The 17,667-nt window shown below is 40.0% G+C and overlaps 1 protein-coding gene across 5 annotated transcripts; it reads right to left on the bottom strand.

Annotated features, from left to right (window-relative positions):
* Positions 1 to 1,751: 1,751 nt before the first annotated feature.
* LOC117560826 lies at positions 1,752 to 4,265 on the bottom strand. Of its 5 annotated transcripts, none has more exons than XM_034237896.1 (3): positions 3,959 to 4,265; positions 3,010 to 3,178; positions 1,752 to 2,381 (listed from the first exon to the last, which is right to left on the bottom strand). In XM_034237896.1, exons 1-3 carry the CDS (start codon positions 4,070 to 4,072, stop codon positions 2,365 to 2,367), a joined length of 300 nt encoding a protein of 99 aa, XP_034093787.1. In that variant the 5' UTR covers positions 4,073 to 4,265; the 3' UTR covers positions 1,752 to 2,364. The 5 variants fall into 5 exon arrangements, 3 of the variants coding, with proteins under 3 accessions (XP_034093787.1, XP_034093788.1, XP_034093786.1); XM_034237897.1 differs by having other exon boundaries at positions 3,036 to 3,178; XR_004571245.1 differs by having other exon boundaries at positions 3,010 to 4,265.
* Positions 4,266 to 17,667: the final 13,402 nt, after the last annotated feature.

The raw sequence follows: 17,667 nt of genomic DNA, 5'->3' as shown, positions 1-17,667 counted from the left end.
CCTCACGAATGAAAAAGAGTAGGTTACTACCCCCTATTTGTACAGAAAATAATCTGAAGCCTAATAAAACAAATAAAAAAACAGCAGTCTTGTCTCATTTTGCAGTTGTTACTTTTTGACAGTATAAAGTCTTACCTTTCTTGAATAGCCATCTATTCCTCCAAAGATAACAAAGTTGTATCTAAGTTTAAACAAATAAGAAAGAAAAAAGTAACTCCCAAACACAATACAAAACATCCATAGAAGCATAGATCTCACATAGAATATTTAAGTGGATGAAAGCAAAACCAAATGTTCATGCTACGTTATGCTATGTTTTGTCAATGGTCATTTTTAAATATTATTAAAAAAAACACAAGATATATAAAACTAGAAATGAAAAATAATATAATGAACACTTCACATACAGATAGCATGCAAACACACCTGATTAGCTTGTGATTGGTGTCGATGTGCACCATGTACTTAGGGTAATGAACTGTGTATGTTCTCCTCACCACACATCCCATCCGGGTCATCCTGGAGAGCACACCAACACTGTCCACACGATGCATGGATGCATACACTCGGTCCCATTGCACTCTGTGTCCCTTTGCAAGTAGAGCACCTTGGACTACACTGTAGCCAGCATCTGACATGGTGCTTTTAATGTTTGTGATCAATAAATCGAATTCATCGTCACTGCAGCCACTATATGAAGCTGATATAGATACATTATTTTCGGCCATCCGCCTAAATAGTGTTGCTCTAGACCAGGGGTCACCAACCTTTTTTAGGATGAGGGCTACTTAAAAAAAATAAAACAAGTCGGGGGCTACTTTTACTCCTCTCTTTTTTGTTTTTTGCAGTGTATATATTTAGCACATTTTAACATTATTATATGCTTACCTTTAACCTTTGTGTGCTGTTTGGGTCTGTGGGACCCGTTTTCAGTGTTTACTAAAATAACATGTATGCAATTTAATTATTTTAACCTGCTTTATTTGGGGGTGGACCTCACCTCCTCTAGAGGGGGCCTCACATCCTCCAGGGGGGACCTCACCTCCTCTAGGGGGGTCCTCACCTCCTCTAGGTCCTCACCTCCTCTAGACGGGTCCGGGGGCATGCACCCCGGGGAAGATTTTTTTTAAATGTTTTAGTGAAATGCATCAATCTAGTGCACTTTGAGCACAACATGAATTTATGGATACAGCTCTCAACACTCAAATGAAAGGGAGCTGTATACTTTTCAATAATCAAAACATCTTTGGAATATGATCACAACCAATAACAAATTATTTCAACTTGTTTATTCTTATCTTATGTTACCTAGTTAGCATTCTTTCTTTTTCTTTATGCATATTTTACTAATCACTCCCCTTTTAAACAGTTTTTTTTTACTGTACTATAGTACTGATTTCTTACTTTATCTATATTAGATAGATAAAGGGGTGCTCTCTCTCTCTCACACACACACACACACAGGCTGTGTGCTCCTCCGTGGCGATGACGGCTTGCGTAAAAAAAATTAAAATAAACATATTTGTAAAGTGGGGGGACACAAACAGGATTTCGAAAAGTGCTGGGGACATGTCCCCCCTGGAGATTACGCCATGCGTGTGTGTGCGTCAAGTGCAATAAATAAATATGCAAGTTGCAACACACACAGTAAAACTCTGCCCCTCATGTGCTGTATAGGCTGGCATGATAGGCTGTTCAATGGGTCTGATGTGTTGTGTAGATTCTACCAGAAGGAAAATCAACGGGGAGGTGCCACATTGCTTTTCTTCCCGACTGCAACGCTGGTCCCGCAAATCAAGCAAGAACGTGATTGGTCGATATTCATTGTGGGGGTGGGGGGAGGAGGGGTGTTAGATAGATATAGAGTTGTAGTAACTAGATAGAGTTCACTATGATTTAGGTTTAGTTTATGCATGGGGTAGATTCTTTTGATTTCCTTTTTTGTTTTGTGTATTTTATACATTTTGGATTTGCTTGGCGAGCTATTTTTAGAACGGGCCCGGCGGGCGCCTCACGTTGTCCCTGCGGGCGACTGAGTGCCCGCGGGCACCGAGTTGGCTACCCCTGCTCTAGACACACCCAGAAGTCTGGCAATGCAATGTGATGACAGTCCTAGTTCTATAAGATTTGTCAGAGGTTACAAATGTCTCCAGGGTTACAAATGTCTGTTCATTCTCTCTCTCCTGCTGGATGAGAATATTAAGGTCTGCAAGTGCAGACAGAATGTTCTCTCCTACATCAACTATGTCACCCAGAGCACTTAATAGAACACAATCCTGACGGCACGCAAACTCTAACCCTTCGATGTCTACAGGTGTCCTCTCCAGGATGTGTGTTAGTCGATCATGCTGTCGTTGAAAGATGTCACACTTCAGTGATTCCTAGGGGATAAATTAAGAAATTAGAGATGACAAATATTGATCTGAAAATTATTGTTTGTTAGCTGCTCCATAAATGACAAGTTCTGCATTTTTTTAAAAGGCCATTTTATTCACCCACTAGCTAAGGCTTAGATTGTAGATGGCTAAAACCATTAGCCATCTCATATAGTCATTAAAGCAGTCAACAGCTGGGTTATATAGGAGTAAACAGCTGACTTCACTGGTGGTGGAACACTGGTGGGCAACAGAAGGGCAGCGCCAACAGCAATACTGTTTGAAAATGGTCGGTAAATAAGCTACTACAAGATTATCTCTATAATTTTCTCCAATCTGGTGCCCACCGCTACTTTGCTACCACAGTATTTACTGTGATTAGAACGTTGATTTTGCCCACTAGTGTTCTGCGGGCCAACTAACGTTAGCTAAGTGACTTTATGATCCTACTCATCCTAGGTTGCCCATTAGCATTATTTAGCTTACTTGTTGGCACATGCTAGTAGTAGCAGACATGAAAGAGCCTCTTCTGTGAGGCACAAGGCTAGCTGTAGTGCTTTAGTATCTACTGACCACCCCCCGGCATGAGCAAGCAGTTCAAATTGGGCATGGAAAGCCTCCCAGTCTGCCTTACCCGAGAATTTGGGTGTTTTCACTGACCCGGCGGCGGCTGCTGCGGGTTGATGGGCGCCGCCATTGTTGTTTACCTCCAGCTTGGAAATGGCGCGAACTGTCGCAGAAGACGGAGACATTCCCGCGTCTCTAGCCATCCTCACCGCCGACTCTCTCAGGCGCTCTCTCACCTCCCGTGCACATACCGGACACCAAGGCATCCGCGACTGTCTCTGCTTCTTGGTCAGGGAGCGCATACGCCTCTGTCCACTTTGTGAAGTAGTCTATGGCCGTGAGAACGTAGCGGTTACCCCTGTTCGACAAGGGTAGCGGCCCCACCACATCAACCGCTACTCTCTCCATCGGGTCCCCGACGGGAGATTGTTGCAGCAGAGCATGGGAAGGGCCCCCCGGGGCGTTCCCATGCTCTGCTGCAACAATCTCGCCCTGATGAACTGATCACGTGCCAGCTCACTCTGTACTCTGGGTGGAATGTGTGCATACGCCCGCGGCGGCAGGCTCTCCACGTTGTTAGCCAGTGCACGCAGCGTCTCTCCAAACTCTCTACAGCGGTTACTCAACTCGTTCCGGAGTAGCTCTGGCGGGAAACACTGTCCAAACCGCCTCTTCAAAGCCCCCGCTAACGCTCCATAGCTGAGTCGGTCCACAGGGCTAAGTAGTAGCAGACATGAAAGAGCCTCTTCTGTGAGGCACAAGGCTAGCTGTAGTGCTTTAGTCTCTACTGACCACCTCCCGGCATGAGCAAGCAGTTCAAATTGGACAGCCTCCCAGTCTGCCTTACCCGAGAATTTGGGTGTTTTCACTGACCCGGCGGCGGCTGCTGCGGGTTGATGGGCGCCGCCATTGTTGTTTACCTCCAGCTTGGAAATGGCGCGAACTGTCGCAGAAGACGGAGACATTCCCGCGTCTCTAGCCATCCTCACCGCCGACTCTCTCAGGCGCTCTCTCACCTCCCGTGCACTCATGAACTCCTCTCTCATTTCCTTCGACCACCCGCATGCTCCATCTTCCTCTTCATCACTACTGTGTTCCTGCTTCACTCCCATCTTGCTGAACTTCTCCATCCCCGCTAGCTTACCGGCTAGCTCCGTGACGCAGTTACGACTCTCGTCCGGATAGACGTCCCTTGTTCTAAAAGTTCACTTCTGACACCAATGTAACGTTCCCCAAGATGAGTCGGAGACAGGCTTGTAGTTATTAGGCTTTAATAACTAGTAATTGAAGACAGATGATAACAGGTCAAGTATACTTCGTGGGTTCTACCGCACACTAACTTATTTCCTAAACCAACCACAAGATATAGCACTGTCTACGTCACAACTCCCCGCCCTCCCCCGTCCGCTCCACCAACCACAGGCCCGCACCTCAGCCACCATCACGGTGCAGCTCTATGATTGGCAGAGAGACGGGGGATGCCTAAGTGACACCCTGAGTAGCCTATCAGGATCGCTACAATACATACATAGTAACAAAGCAACCATTCATAGCTTAATCATACTTAATCATGAACGGCAATATACTTCGACTTGAGGCGATAGACCCTGTCAAACAGTTATTTTCAATAACGTCAACTTCATTTAAAGATAATACTTGATAGCAGTACAACCAATTTAGCATACAGAAACTTTAGACAGACTTAACAGCGCTAGCTAATGTTAGCTTATTAGCTACATCACAATTAAACCTACTAAACAAGTTCCAAATATTGCTTCATAATTAAGCAAACGTAATATTGTATAGTTCGAGATTATTGCATGACTAACGACAAGATGTGAAAGTATTATACTTCACTTCCACTGTTAGCGGGAGCGCCACTTCCAGAAGCCATGTTGTTGGAGATGAACTCTGAACTTTCACACCCCCAGACTCCGCAAATCGCGTAGATGTTACACTACGTTGGAAACGCATTAGGCACACCCTCGTGGGGGCACACCGGGCACACGCATGTGATTGGCTTAAAATTAAGCAGACATCTGATTGGCCGAAGACACTCGCCTCTTTAAAAAAGTGTGTGGTGTGAATCTAGCTGCGTCAGGGGAGTCTAACAAATCCACACACAAATGCAGAGATTCACACACAAATGCAGAGATCCACACACAAATGCAGAGAGATTCACACACAGAAAGCGTTTTTTATATAAATGTAACAACACTCAAATGTGTTTTTGATGTAACTATTTGTGTGTGGATGAGAAATATATTTGTGAAACTTTTTTACATTTATGAAATGATAAGTTTGTGTTGAAAAATATGTGTGTGGACAGAGACATTTATATATAAATCCGGAATTACATTTGTGTATCCTTTTGTGTGCCTTTATTTATTTTTGAGACTGAACTGACCCCATAACCTAACAGCACACTGCTTCTCAGGGTCATTGTTGAGTTCTGTGAATGTAATTATCCTTTGAGAAAGGCTTTCAATGAAGTGCAGTGTTTGGGCTTTAGTAAGAAGAACGAGGAGGGAGGGAGGTCAGTGATGAAAAAGAAAATAATGAACAGGAAAGATAACAAAAGGAGTGAACAGAGATAGACAATGAGAAATGTTTTCCCTGTGTAACTGCTGTGAGTCTTGTAGCCTCTAGTAAGTAGGAAAATCTGTCATTAAGACATTATTAGCCTGGGTTTAACATGGCTTTGTTTGGGTCTTTACCAACAAATAATCTTCTCTTTGGCTGCTACAAAGTTTTTTTCTCCCTCCACAGCCATCTGGTGGCCCCCAGAAACCATGCTATCCGCTTTAGCTAATCTTCTATGTTTTATTATAATGTTTTACTTATTTTTGTGTATTTGTTTGTATTTATCAAAGGTTGTACTATATGTGTTTCAATGGTAATTTCTTCAGTTTGACCTACATATGTTTTTCATGAAATTGCCATAGTTCTTTTCCTGTTCCTGTTTACAACACAGATAATATTAATACTAGCTACTAGGGCTGTCAGTCGATTAAAATATTTAATCGCGATTAATCGTATGATTGTCCAAAGGTCACCCCGGTATAGTGTCCCCTCAGCAACAGACCACTCAGAGCTGGTGATTACTTCAGTTTATTTCCATACCTGCATTGCAAAGGACAACATACAATGGACACCTGAGCTGCGTTTCTCAACAGATCCTCACGCGGTATCTAAATCTCCTTTACAAAATAAGTGTCCAATAATCAACAACACAACAATGATCGTATAGTGGTAGTATGAACAATGTGAAACATTAAACATAAACAAACTGGTGTACAAAACTCACATACCTGCATTGCAAAGGACAACATACAATGGACACGTGAGCTGCGTTCTGTTGGAGAGATAGCACCATGCTCACGTTAGCCTATTAGCTCAAATTAGCTATTGACGATCACATTAATAAATCATATAACACAAATAGCGAATCACACAAAAAACATGTTGCTGTGAGCATTAAACGACTAACATTAAACTAAACAAACACAACAGAACCTTATTGTCCTAATAAAAAAATTTAAATCTTTTTTTCCTTCTAATTTGTTATTCTTTTCAAAATAACACACTGTTATTTACTCACCAATAACACACAATTATCCTTGCTTTTATTTATTGGTTTAATTCCATAATCTCTGGCTTTTTTGGCATCCATCAGGAACTGAATTTCAAAATAAAAATAACCGGAAACAGACGTAGGCCTCTAGGAGTTTAGGATGGCCGAAGACACTACACTACCCATAATCCCCAGCTATGGTTTAGGACTACAGTCCCCGTGATTAATCTTCAAGCTCTGGGATTGGATGTTGGAGTGGCAGTGCACCAAGGTTACGCCGAGCGTCAAACAGCTGTTTGAAATGGAACGAAACCACGCCAGACTATCCAAAACTGGAATCGAACGCCCCCCCAGAACTACACATGCTGGCTATTGTGTTTCGCAAAATGTTCTATGGGACGTCTCTACTGAACGTTTTCGTTTTTCCCACAATTAGAAGTTGCCAGTATTAAACACATTGGTGTTATCAAATGTAAAACATATAATTAATACATGGGTGAAAATCGCTTGTGTCCGTAATGCGCAGCATTAATATATACCCACATGACAGCTCATTGTTACTTTGTAATTCTACTCCACTACAATTCAGAGGTTAACCTGGTATTTTTACTCCACTACACTTATTTGCAGATTCTGATTAATGATGTGAAATATAAACAAACCTTAAAGCAGACTTTAGTTACACCTGAGTAAAATGCAGGGAAGGTGATTGTCAAGTGCCAACAATCAGGAGAGATATTTGATAGTTGGTGCTTGAGAAGACTAAACATTTATCTGCAATTGACATGAATGGAAACGAGTAATAAAGTATATTCATTACTCGTTATTCTCTACTAATAGTTAATTAAAGACTGTATATTATGGCTATTTTGCACATCCCTTTCAAGATTTCAAGATTTTCAAAGGTTTATTGACATATCATATACATAACTACGGTGTATGCAATTAATGAAAATCTTGGGTCACAGGTTCCTCAACAGCGCATTACAAGACATCTATCAATATGTGTGTATACCTCCACCATTAAACTGTCATATTCTGCACATTTCTTATACTATCTACATACATAAGAGTATAATGATGTATAATATCAGTTAAAATAAGTGCTTCAACATAGTTAACATTGCAGGAAAGCAATATATTAGACGTTAAATACTTTGTCAGGCTTAAAATGTATCTGTAGATAGATACCCCCAAAGTTTTTTTCTTATTTAAAAGAAGACCTTAATCTAAAGTATTATTTAATGTTTAACTAAAGGTTAATTCGTTTTTCTGTTTTGCACCTCCTCCTATTAATATCTTTGTACATCCTGCACTAAACTGTTTTATTGTAGAGATCACTTATAGTATCTTCTTGATTTTTTATATTCTATATTTCTATCACAGACCTTCTACTTTCCCCCTATGAAAGTATGTACTCTTAATATTTTTTTAATCAAATATAACACATAAAAGCAATAATTCAATAACGTGCTTTAACCACTAGGCGGTGCACACAAGGTATACACCAGCCATAATAACTTTGTATTATTAGTGTAGGACACTTATGTATGTACAACATCTGAAGATGTGTAGTTTTATTCATGCTTTCACATAATTTTACAGCATATTGCTATACTATTTCAGACTCAGTATTTACATTCTTATATTCAAAGAAAATCAGTAATATATTTAAAAACTACAAGTCCTTTTATATCAGCTGTGCACCGTTATAGTGTAAATATAACCTATCTATGAATTAGATCAAATGTAAAAGTCAGCCAAATTAGTGTTGATACTGCAAGGAGACGTATTGTGTGAAGAGAAATTGAAGATGTTGTTTAATTGTTGATATATTTATGATCCACGTCAAGTATTCAGTTTCGGCTGCATTTCTTCCAGTTTTTCCAAAGGTCTTCTATAAAGGGCTCTATAAATAAAGAACTACAGCAGATCTGTAATATGTAATGCAGCCGAACCGTGTATTACAATGCCGTTATGTGATGACTTTCAAAGAGAAAAGCAAGAACACTCGGAATTAAGTATTATTTTATTCTTTTAAAATGTTTTCCGGATTTCATATCATATAAACACCAAATCCCAGCATGCATTGCGGCTAAAACATGCAATCAGCGAGCTTAAACCTTAGCTGAGGATCTTGGGTAATCGCTCGAAATGCCTACGTCTGTTTCCGGTTATTTTTATTTTGAAATTCAGTTCGATTATGGAATTAAACCAATAAATAAAAGCAAGGATAATTGTGTGTTATTGTTGAGTAAATAACAGTGTGTTATTTTGAAAAGAATAACAAATTAGAAGGAAAAAAAGATTTAGAAAAATACAGATTTCAGTATCCTGAGGCTCTGAGCCCCATTTATTTTCCTCACAGACGACAAAAAAAGTCAGACATTATACGATTTAAAATAAAAACAATAATCGTGGCTTGATATTGAGTAAGAACATGTTTTTATGAACCCCACAGCTTCCGGTCTTCCACGACCTGACCGGAGAAAAATACGTGCTGCAGGCACGAAACACATTACGAGTAGAAATACATTGCTTTTAAAATCGTGCTGTGCAACACGAAAAAAAAAGAGGAAAATCGTGTTGGTGAACACGAATCAATAGATTAAAAATCGTGTTGGTGAACACGAAATGCCATGAGACTGGGTTTTAACACTACAGCTGCTGCGCACACGAGTCATGAAGAAACATGCATTAAAAAAGACACACTCCCCAGCCAAACACTGGATCTCTCCCAAGTCCAGCTAGTCACTCAGAGAGGAGTTAAAGACCCACCTGTGTTCAGAGGAGAGAGTTCAGACACACTGCCTGTTGATGAATGGGAGGATTTGATGAGAAATTACATCAGGAAAAGCAGTATCCAGCCAGAGTTTCAAGCTGAAGAAATTCTGATTCACCTGAGGGGCAGAGAAGATGTTGTGAAGTTTGGGATAAGAAATAGTGGAATTGATGTCCAAGAGAACCCGCAGGCCATCTATGGACTCCTCCGCAAACATTTCAGCTCCAGCCATTGCTCTTCTGTGCCCCTGGCTGACTTTTATTCCACCCTACCAAAAGAACAAGAGGACCCATACTGGCTCAGACTAAACAGAGCTGTCGATGTGGCTGACAGTTGTTTTAGGGAACAAGGTAAGGTGTTTGATAATCCCAGTATTGAAGTCACACGTATGTTCATCAGACACTGCCCCAGCAGAGATTTAGCTCTTACATTTAGGTCCAAGACAATTGATAAATGGTCAGCACGAGAAGTTCAGGAAGTGTTAGATGAATACCATTTAGAGAAGGGACTGAGGTCTTCCACAGAAAGAGGCAGGATAAACATGAATGTAGCTGAGGTGAACACTAATGCTGCTTTAGTGTCAGACATTCCCAAACAGGCACAAGCTGTGAGCAAGGACACCCCCGCTTTCGAGAGGTTGATTGGCATGCTGGAGAAGGTGTTGCTTCAGGCCCCTGGGTATGCTCAAGCTAATAGGAGGCAACATACTAGCAACAAGCCACCAAAGATTGAGGGCTTTATGGACATGCCTTGTTCTATATGTAATGACAGCTCTCACTCTGCTTTCATACACTGTCGAGAGAATAGACTTTGCTTCCTGTGTCACTTACCTGGCCACCCAAGACGTGAGTGCCCAGAGGGGAGACGTCCTCCTCACTACAACCAGCAGGGAAACTGAATGATCTGTGCAAGAGGGAGGATAGTGCAGATTATGTGAGTGAGCCTCCCACCTTGGATATGAAAGACATTGATGATTGTGAAACATTATATGCAGGGGCGCCGCCAGGGATTTTGGGCCCCATGAAAATATATCACATTGGGCCCCACCACCAGGCACAGGCCATTTTGTTTATAAATTACCTCGAGGGCTGTACCAAATGGTCTAGCGGTCCGTATACGGCCCGGGGGCCGGAGGTTCCCCACCCCTGCTTTAATATAATAACATTAGTATTAATATCATAACCAAAATGTTGTTTACCTAATACAGACTGATCACTCAACGCTTCAAACTGTCCATCATCCAAATAGACTAAAAGCAGTTTTTTGTTTTATGTAGATCATTGGTTATGTGGGAAAATACTGTGTTTGAAATGTATAATTAAAATTAGATGTTAGTTTTTTGTTTTGATATATATATTTTTTTTTTTGTATTCCAGTCTCCCTTTAAATATGTTAAGCGGCATGTCAATCAGCACAATGCTGCTCACCTCCTTCAGTTGGGAGAAAAGCTGGTTCAGGTTCAGCATTATGGGGGGACAGGGCTGCTGAGCCTAGAGATGGATCTGTTGGTCCTGGCACCAGGGGGAGGGACAACTGATTTAGTATGAATAGGCGCTAAAAATGTGCTTGCATTTATTAAAGGTAGGTAGGTAAGAATGGAGAAACTAGGGTTGCGTTCGGATAGTTTAAAAATCAGCTCCTAAGTTCTAACCCTATCTCCTATTCCTTGACCTCTGAGTGAAACGTCATGGGGTTAAGGGATAGTGGATAGGCGAATTCAAAAGGATTTAGGAGAAGAGACTGCAGTGCTTTAGAGAATCCGACTGCACTTTCACTATCCGACGTGTTTATGATGCGCCAGCGGACGTCATTTTGTGCGTCTGCTGCTGTGGGGAAACTATGGAAACTACAGTTTTCTATACAGTGGACTACAACATGGATGTTCAATAAGAACGAGGGACTACTGTAAACTCATCTAGAGACTCTGCACCGTGCTCTGATGCTGTTGTGTTATGCTTTATGAACGTGGACAACAGAGAAACATATTCTTCATGACCAAAGTTGGAATTGAAATAAAAAAGGAAAGTGAAACTTATGCTCGTCACCCTCTCCCTCCGGTCCACATTAATACAAAAAATGATCCCAGTATGATTGTATTAACTATGAAAATATCTTAAAATCAATACAAATGTATTATAAACGTTAGTCTTTAACACCTATCACTGTGTACATCACCATTCAAACATCTTTTAAAAGTTGAACAAACCCCACACAGCTCAGTGAAATGTTGACTTTATTTGATCATTTCAGTAAAAACTAACGTTCATATTTCTCTTTTTGATTATAATACTGATGAACGTTCAAAACAAAGCACTTTGGCAACTTACCACATACGTTTTAAAAAGCTTAATAAGCACCGTAACTTTCATGATATAATTTCTCCGTCATAATCGATTGTTTCCGTGAACGGCCGACTGTTATGTGACGGCAAATGCTGCGGCTGCAAGGCATTGTGGGGCAGCATTTTCTCCTCTCCTTTCGGTTAGGGAGGTCCAGTGTTTCCTAAGCTAAAGGAGGTTATAAAGGAAGTTTGAAACCTCCTTTCCTATCATTCTAGAGAATTCGAACGGCACTTATCATGGCTGCCACTGAGGGACTTCCGGGTCATTTCACTCCGTTAGGAGGTTCCTAAGCTAATAAAATGGACTATTCGACTGCAGCCCAGCTCGAGTGCGCTAGAATCTGAAAGTACACAACCAAAAAAAATCTGCCCCTTCCTTCAGACTTCCTTACAGAGCCCCTCCTCCAACACACACAAACGCGCACATGACCAATGAGGGCATGAGATTTCTGCACAGATGGAAGGCTGACAGGCAGGTAGGCCATCCAGTTACTTTAGCCGGGCCGGCTCAGATGATTGGTCGTGCTTTTTACAGCGCCACGGCTTCCACAGATGACATTTTTGTATGTATTTATTGTCCAAGCATTTAACATATTCATTGCTATCGGGATGTTAAGAGCATTCCATGGAATATAACAAAAAGTGTTTCTGAAGTGAATTACCTACCCCACCTTTAAATGTCAGCTAAAAGAACAGTGAAATGAAAAACCTCTGAATTGTCTGTAAATATATTAACTGTAGCCTACTTAATGTCAGCTTAGTAAAAAAAAAAACATTAGCTAACAGACTAATTTCCACCACTCATGGACCACACCTTTTCTTGTGAAAAACTGGATGACATGCTGTCGCCCTTTAGTCCCTCTCTCTTGTCTTTCTCTCCTTTCTCTTCTTTTCTTAGAGCCTGACTTTTTGAGTAGTTGAGACATGGTACAACACACGTACGTAGGCTAAGTACTAGCATCCCTCCTCACATGCTTTCACTCTCTGCAAGTGCCGGTGCCGAACCGCGTTTGGAGGCAGGACCAAACCATTACATATAAATAGAAGGGGGTGTACAGATGCTTTGGGTAATTAACTTTTGGAAGAAAATAAGTTAAATGAATCGTAAGTTTAGTGAGTACTTTATCAATATAACGTTCTATTAATGTTAATTATTGAGGATTGATGAAAGGTTACTTACATTTTTTTTCTTAATGTTCTAAACATTTTGGGGCCCCTGTCAGTCACGGGCCCTTAGAATCGTCCTAACTTTTCACCCCCTTACGGCGCCCCTGATTGTATGACACCTACAGCAGCATGGTGCCATCAAATAAGACACTGATTGTACAAAGGCTGCAAAGACTCCCAGAGACTGATAGTCTATTCCACACAGCTGTGACCACTGATAATGAACATGAGTAGTAATACACATGCCGCATAAATCTCATTAGTATGCATACAAAAGTGACAGGTCACACCTCTACTACTTATGCAAATGAGCCAAGTCCCGCCTCCCATTTGGTCGAGGTGTGATATCCCAAGTAGGTGTGATTTCCCAAGTAGGTGTGAGATCCGTCGATAGGAGGGGGTGATGTGTATTCACAGGTGTGAAATGCCCCCACTGTTGCGCCTTATGGTGCCTAATAAAAAAATAAAAAAATAAAATGCTGCTTCAATCACATTAGTATGCATATAAACTGACAGGTGGGCCCGCCCACAAGTGTGTGTGTGTGTGTGTGTGTGTGTGTGTGTGTGTGTGTGTGTGTGTGTGTGTGTGTGTGTGTGTGTGTGTGTGTGTGTGTGTGTGTGTGTGTGTGTGTGTGTGTGTGTGTGTGTGTGTGTGTGTGTGTGTGTGTGTGTGTGTGTGTGTGTGACTGTCTTCCCCTAACCCCTGCTGTGGACCGGGGCTACATCAAATCTTATTTTAGCCCCTAAAGAAAAGCCCCCCATAAACATAATAATTAAAAAATAGTATTAATGTGTGTTACCACTTTCCTTCTTCATCAGACAGCTCTTTCTAACGGGAATCTAAGCTAAAATCTTCTATCGTTTCAAAGCCTCCCTCCTTCCTTCTGTGGTGATGCATGTATAGACGGTGTGTGTGATATGTCTACCTGGGTTTATAAGGAGATCTCATTTCTACAGCAAGAGAAAGGTGATGATGAACCATCCTGGCATTTCTTCTCTGCGTTTTCCCGACCTGGATCTGATCCTGAAAAACTATGGTAAGTACTTCATATAATTATTAAATGTTGTATGTTGTGTGTTAAACAACCTCTGTGTATATATTGTATTTATTGTGTATTAGCACTATGATTCATAATGGTTTTTAAGTTTTTGGGGAGACTGTTAACTAATGTTGAAGTATTTTAGTTTATAAAGGGATGGAGTCTCACACAGTGTCTGTGAAGGTGTGTGTGTATGTGTGTGTGTGACTGTGTGATCCTGTCCTCCTCCCCCTTCCTGCCATCTTATCAGTAGAGAGAGGGGGGATGGAATTTAAAAACAGTTACCTTACACTTGTATTGTTCTCTCTAAAACACATTGTCAGTAAAGTTGGGGGGAGACTGTCTCCCCCACCCCCCTTCCTGCCATCTCTCTATGTTTTTTTGTTGTAATGCCAGTAGACCGAGTGGTGGAATTAGTTTAAAACAGTCACCTTACACTTTAGTTGTCCTCTCTAAATTAGATTTAAGGTTTTTAAAATTATTAGTGTTAATTAAGGGCTATTGTTATTTTGGTTTATAAGGGGATAGGAGTTTAACTTTAAAAATGCACAGGATCATTCTAAGAAGAGTGAGAGGGCTAATGAGCCAGCACCATACTTCCTCTATGCGTTTTCTTGACCTGGATCTGATCTTGAAAAACTCTGGTAAGTACTTTTTATTTTATTTTATAATATCATGTAATTAGTTAATGTTGCTTGGTGTGTGTTAAACAACCTCTGTGCATCTGTTGTATTTATTTTGTAACAGCACTAGGCTCGTAATTATTTAGAAGCTTTGGGAAAGTACCCCTCTATGTACAAATAATGTGGTGTCGATTTTTAATCAAATATTTTTTGTTTGTGTCTCAGTTCAGGAAAGTCTGAACCAAATACGAACTGGAATATTAGAGAGGCTTAACTCTTTTGGTGGAACCCCATATGGTTCATTCCCTGTGGAAAGTGAGTATATATGTATTTAAAACTGTATGTGTTTGTATCTAGCTTATTTTTTAAATAAAATATGTTTTTTTTGCTGATGTGTAAAATATCCAAAATAACGTTTTATATACTTACTCTCTTGTTAAAAGGTGATGAAGTTTGCAGCGTAAGCCAGCCATCAGTGTACCAAAACCTCCCCTCTCTGGAGTTTACACATAGCCTACCTTATGCGACAAGTGCTGATCTAAGTTTGATCTTCAGTGATCCTCTCACACACCACCCCTCAGAGAGCCAGACAGACTCGTCCCCCTGTAACGCCCCCCTTCAACTGGTCTGATGCTAGCCCCCAACACCACTAAGGAATTCGGCTTTTTTCTCTTGCAGATGCCCTGTTGGCACCTTTTATCCAGCTCTGCAGTCCTTTTAGCTGCCTCCTTCAGATTTCTCTCTCTCTGCTTCAGTCTCCTCTGTCTTGAAGGCATTCTTAAGCACAGAAATGTAACATTAGGCTATGCATAACATAACCAAACGATTATTACATTAACTAATTTGAACAGTAATTCACATCATCATCTCATAACAAAATAAGCTAAGGCAACTACTTGCATTCAGTGACTTGATTTTTTAAATGAAAACCAGGGATATCTTTTGTTTTGCGGTCCATACCTCATTAAAAATATCTAATGTTAGTAACTATTAAAGAAAAATTCTCTCACAAAGGAACTGTAAGATACACTTTTTATGTATGCAAAACCTTAAACATTTCTGAAAATAAAATACTTTATCTGAATACATTTTCTTTTAAAGGCACTTTTGAAATTATTTATTTATTATTTCAGTGGAACAATCCAGTTTTTGTTAACATCAATGCTTTTTTCTCTTTTCTCGTGTTACTAAGATACTTTTAGATACACTTTGATGTATGCAACACTTAACAACTGGTAGAATATGAAGTACTTTGTAAGGAATTCGGTTTCTTTTAAATGGCCTAGGCAGATTTTGGCTTTTTTCTCTTGCCAAGATACTTTTAGACACACTTTGAGGTATGCAAAACCTTAAAACTAGAAAATGAAGTACATTGTCTGATTAGATTCTTTCTTAAAGACTGTTTCTCTAAAAGGCAAGTTTGTGATTTTAACACTTTCTACGGACACTCGGCAGATTTGTGTGTAATTCTCTCACAAAGGAACTGTAAGATACACTTTTTATGTATGCAAAATATTAAACATTGTTGAAAATAAAATACTTTATCTGAATACATTTTCTTTTAAAGGCACTTTTGAAATTCTTTATTTATTATTTCAGTGGAACAATCCAGTTTTTGTTAACATCAATGCTTTTTTCTCTTTTCTCGTGTTACTAAGATACTTTTAGACACACTTTGAGGTATGCAACACTTAACAACTGGTAGAATATGAAGTACTTTGTAAGGAATTCGGTTTCTTTTTAATGGCCTAGGCAGATTTTGGCTTTTTTTCTCTTGCCAAGATACTTTTAGACACACTTTGAGGTATACAAAACCTTAAAACTAGAAAATGAAGTACATTGTCTGATTAGATTTTTTCTTAAAGACTGTGACTCTTAACACATCATCCCCCGAGAGCCAGACATACTCATCCCCTTTTCAACGCACCCCTGCAACAGCTCAGGTGTGAAACCCCCATACAGAATGTCAGTCACTGTGTAAAACTTTTATTTTCTTAAAGACTGTGATACAATCCAGTTTTTGTTAACATCAATGTTTTTTTCTCTTTTCTCGTGTTACTAAGATACTTTAAGATACACTTTGATGTACGCAACACTTAACAAAGGGTATAATATGAAGTACTTTGTAAGGAATGGGGTTTTCTTTAAGGGGTGCAAAACTTTAGAACTGGGTAAAATATTCATTAATTTGTAATGAATTGAGTTTCTTTTTTTCAACATACTATTTGTACACAATGACTTTTCCATATTTCTGACAAACTATACTTTTGACTTTTTCCGTAAAATCTTGACAAACTATTTACTTATTCTTAAATTTGACTTATTGCTGCTTGGTTGGAAATGATAGATGAAAAAGCTACAACGCTTAAATAACTTTTTTAAAAACTCTCAATTCTACAGATGACTCCCCCCATTCAACGCAATAAGGCCCACCCTCCACTCAGCAAATCATCTAAAACTAAGGACCCCACTAAGACGACCGTTGAAAACTAGCCATGGATCTGAGAAAAACCAAGACTCCCCCCGCGAGTTGCAGCCAGGAGCAGACTCCTGGACTACAATCATCACCACAATTTGCAGTAGTACTGCTGCTGATGTTACTCCTGGGGCCAAGACGTCTCTGTTTATGGACACAGTGAAATCGGAGTTGGTTCATATTCTGGAGAGGGTGAAGGCCAGAGGTGACATGCCCGATTTTTTCTTCAGAAACAATTACAACGCGTTAATGAAAATACTTTGGCTCGCCAACTTCATTACTGTGATTGACCAGTCTTATTGATAAAGGCATCTGCGAGGATGAATGGAGGATCCGACACGCAGTATAACTATTGATTTTGGGTGTGAAAAAAAATAAATAAATGTAAATAGGAAATTTTAAAAATAATTTAAAAAAGTGTTTTTTACATTTAAAAACTGTTGTCTTCATTATAGCAAGGGGAGCGTGTCTGATATATGTGTATTACAGTCCTTCACATGCACTGTTGTCTTCCTTATAACAGAGGTGATGAAGAGTGTAAAAAAATGACTGTATGCAGTTAAAGATTTAAGACACAGTAATTTATCCTATGCATTTTTACAGTTGAACTCCTACCTCCTTTATAAACCAAAATAACAATAGCCCTTAAAGAACTTTTTAAAAAGAGTCAAACAGCGAGGGACATTATACTGGTGAAACTTTTTAAAAAGAGTCACACAGCG

Source organism: Gymnodraco acuticeps, unplaced genomic scaffold (assembly GCF_902827175.1).
Source record: "Gymnodraco acuticeps unplaced genomic scaffold, fGymAcu1.1, whole genome shotgun sequence".
NCBI classification, from domain to species: Eukaryota; Metazoa; Chordata; class Actinopteri; order Perciformes; family Bathydraconidae; genus Gymnodraco; species Gymnodraco acuticeps.
The sequence above is the reverse complement of the archived record's forward strand: the minus strand, read 5'-3'. Positions and strand labels throughout refer to the sequence as shown.

Bases quoted from the DNA above. Each gene is read 5' to 3' on its own strand.
- LOC117560826 (XM_034237895.1), bottom strand. From the start codon at position 4,072: ATGGAGAAGTTCAGCAAGATGGGAGTGAAGCAGGAACACAGTAGTGAT. The intron at 3,179-3,958 runs GTGAGAGAGCGC...TGTGCACGGGAG, and splicing joins AGTTCATGAGTGCACGGGAG to GTGAGAGAGCGCCTGAGAGA.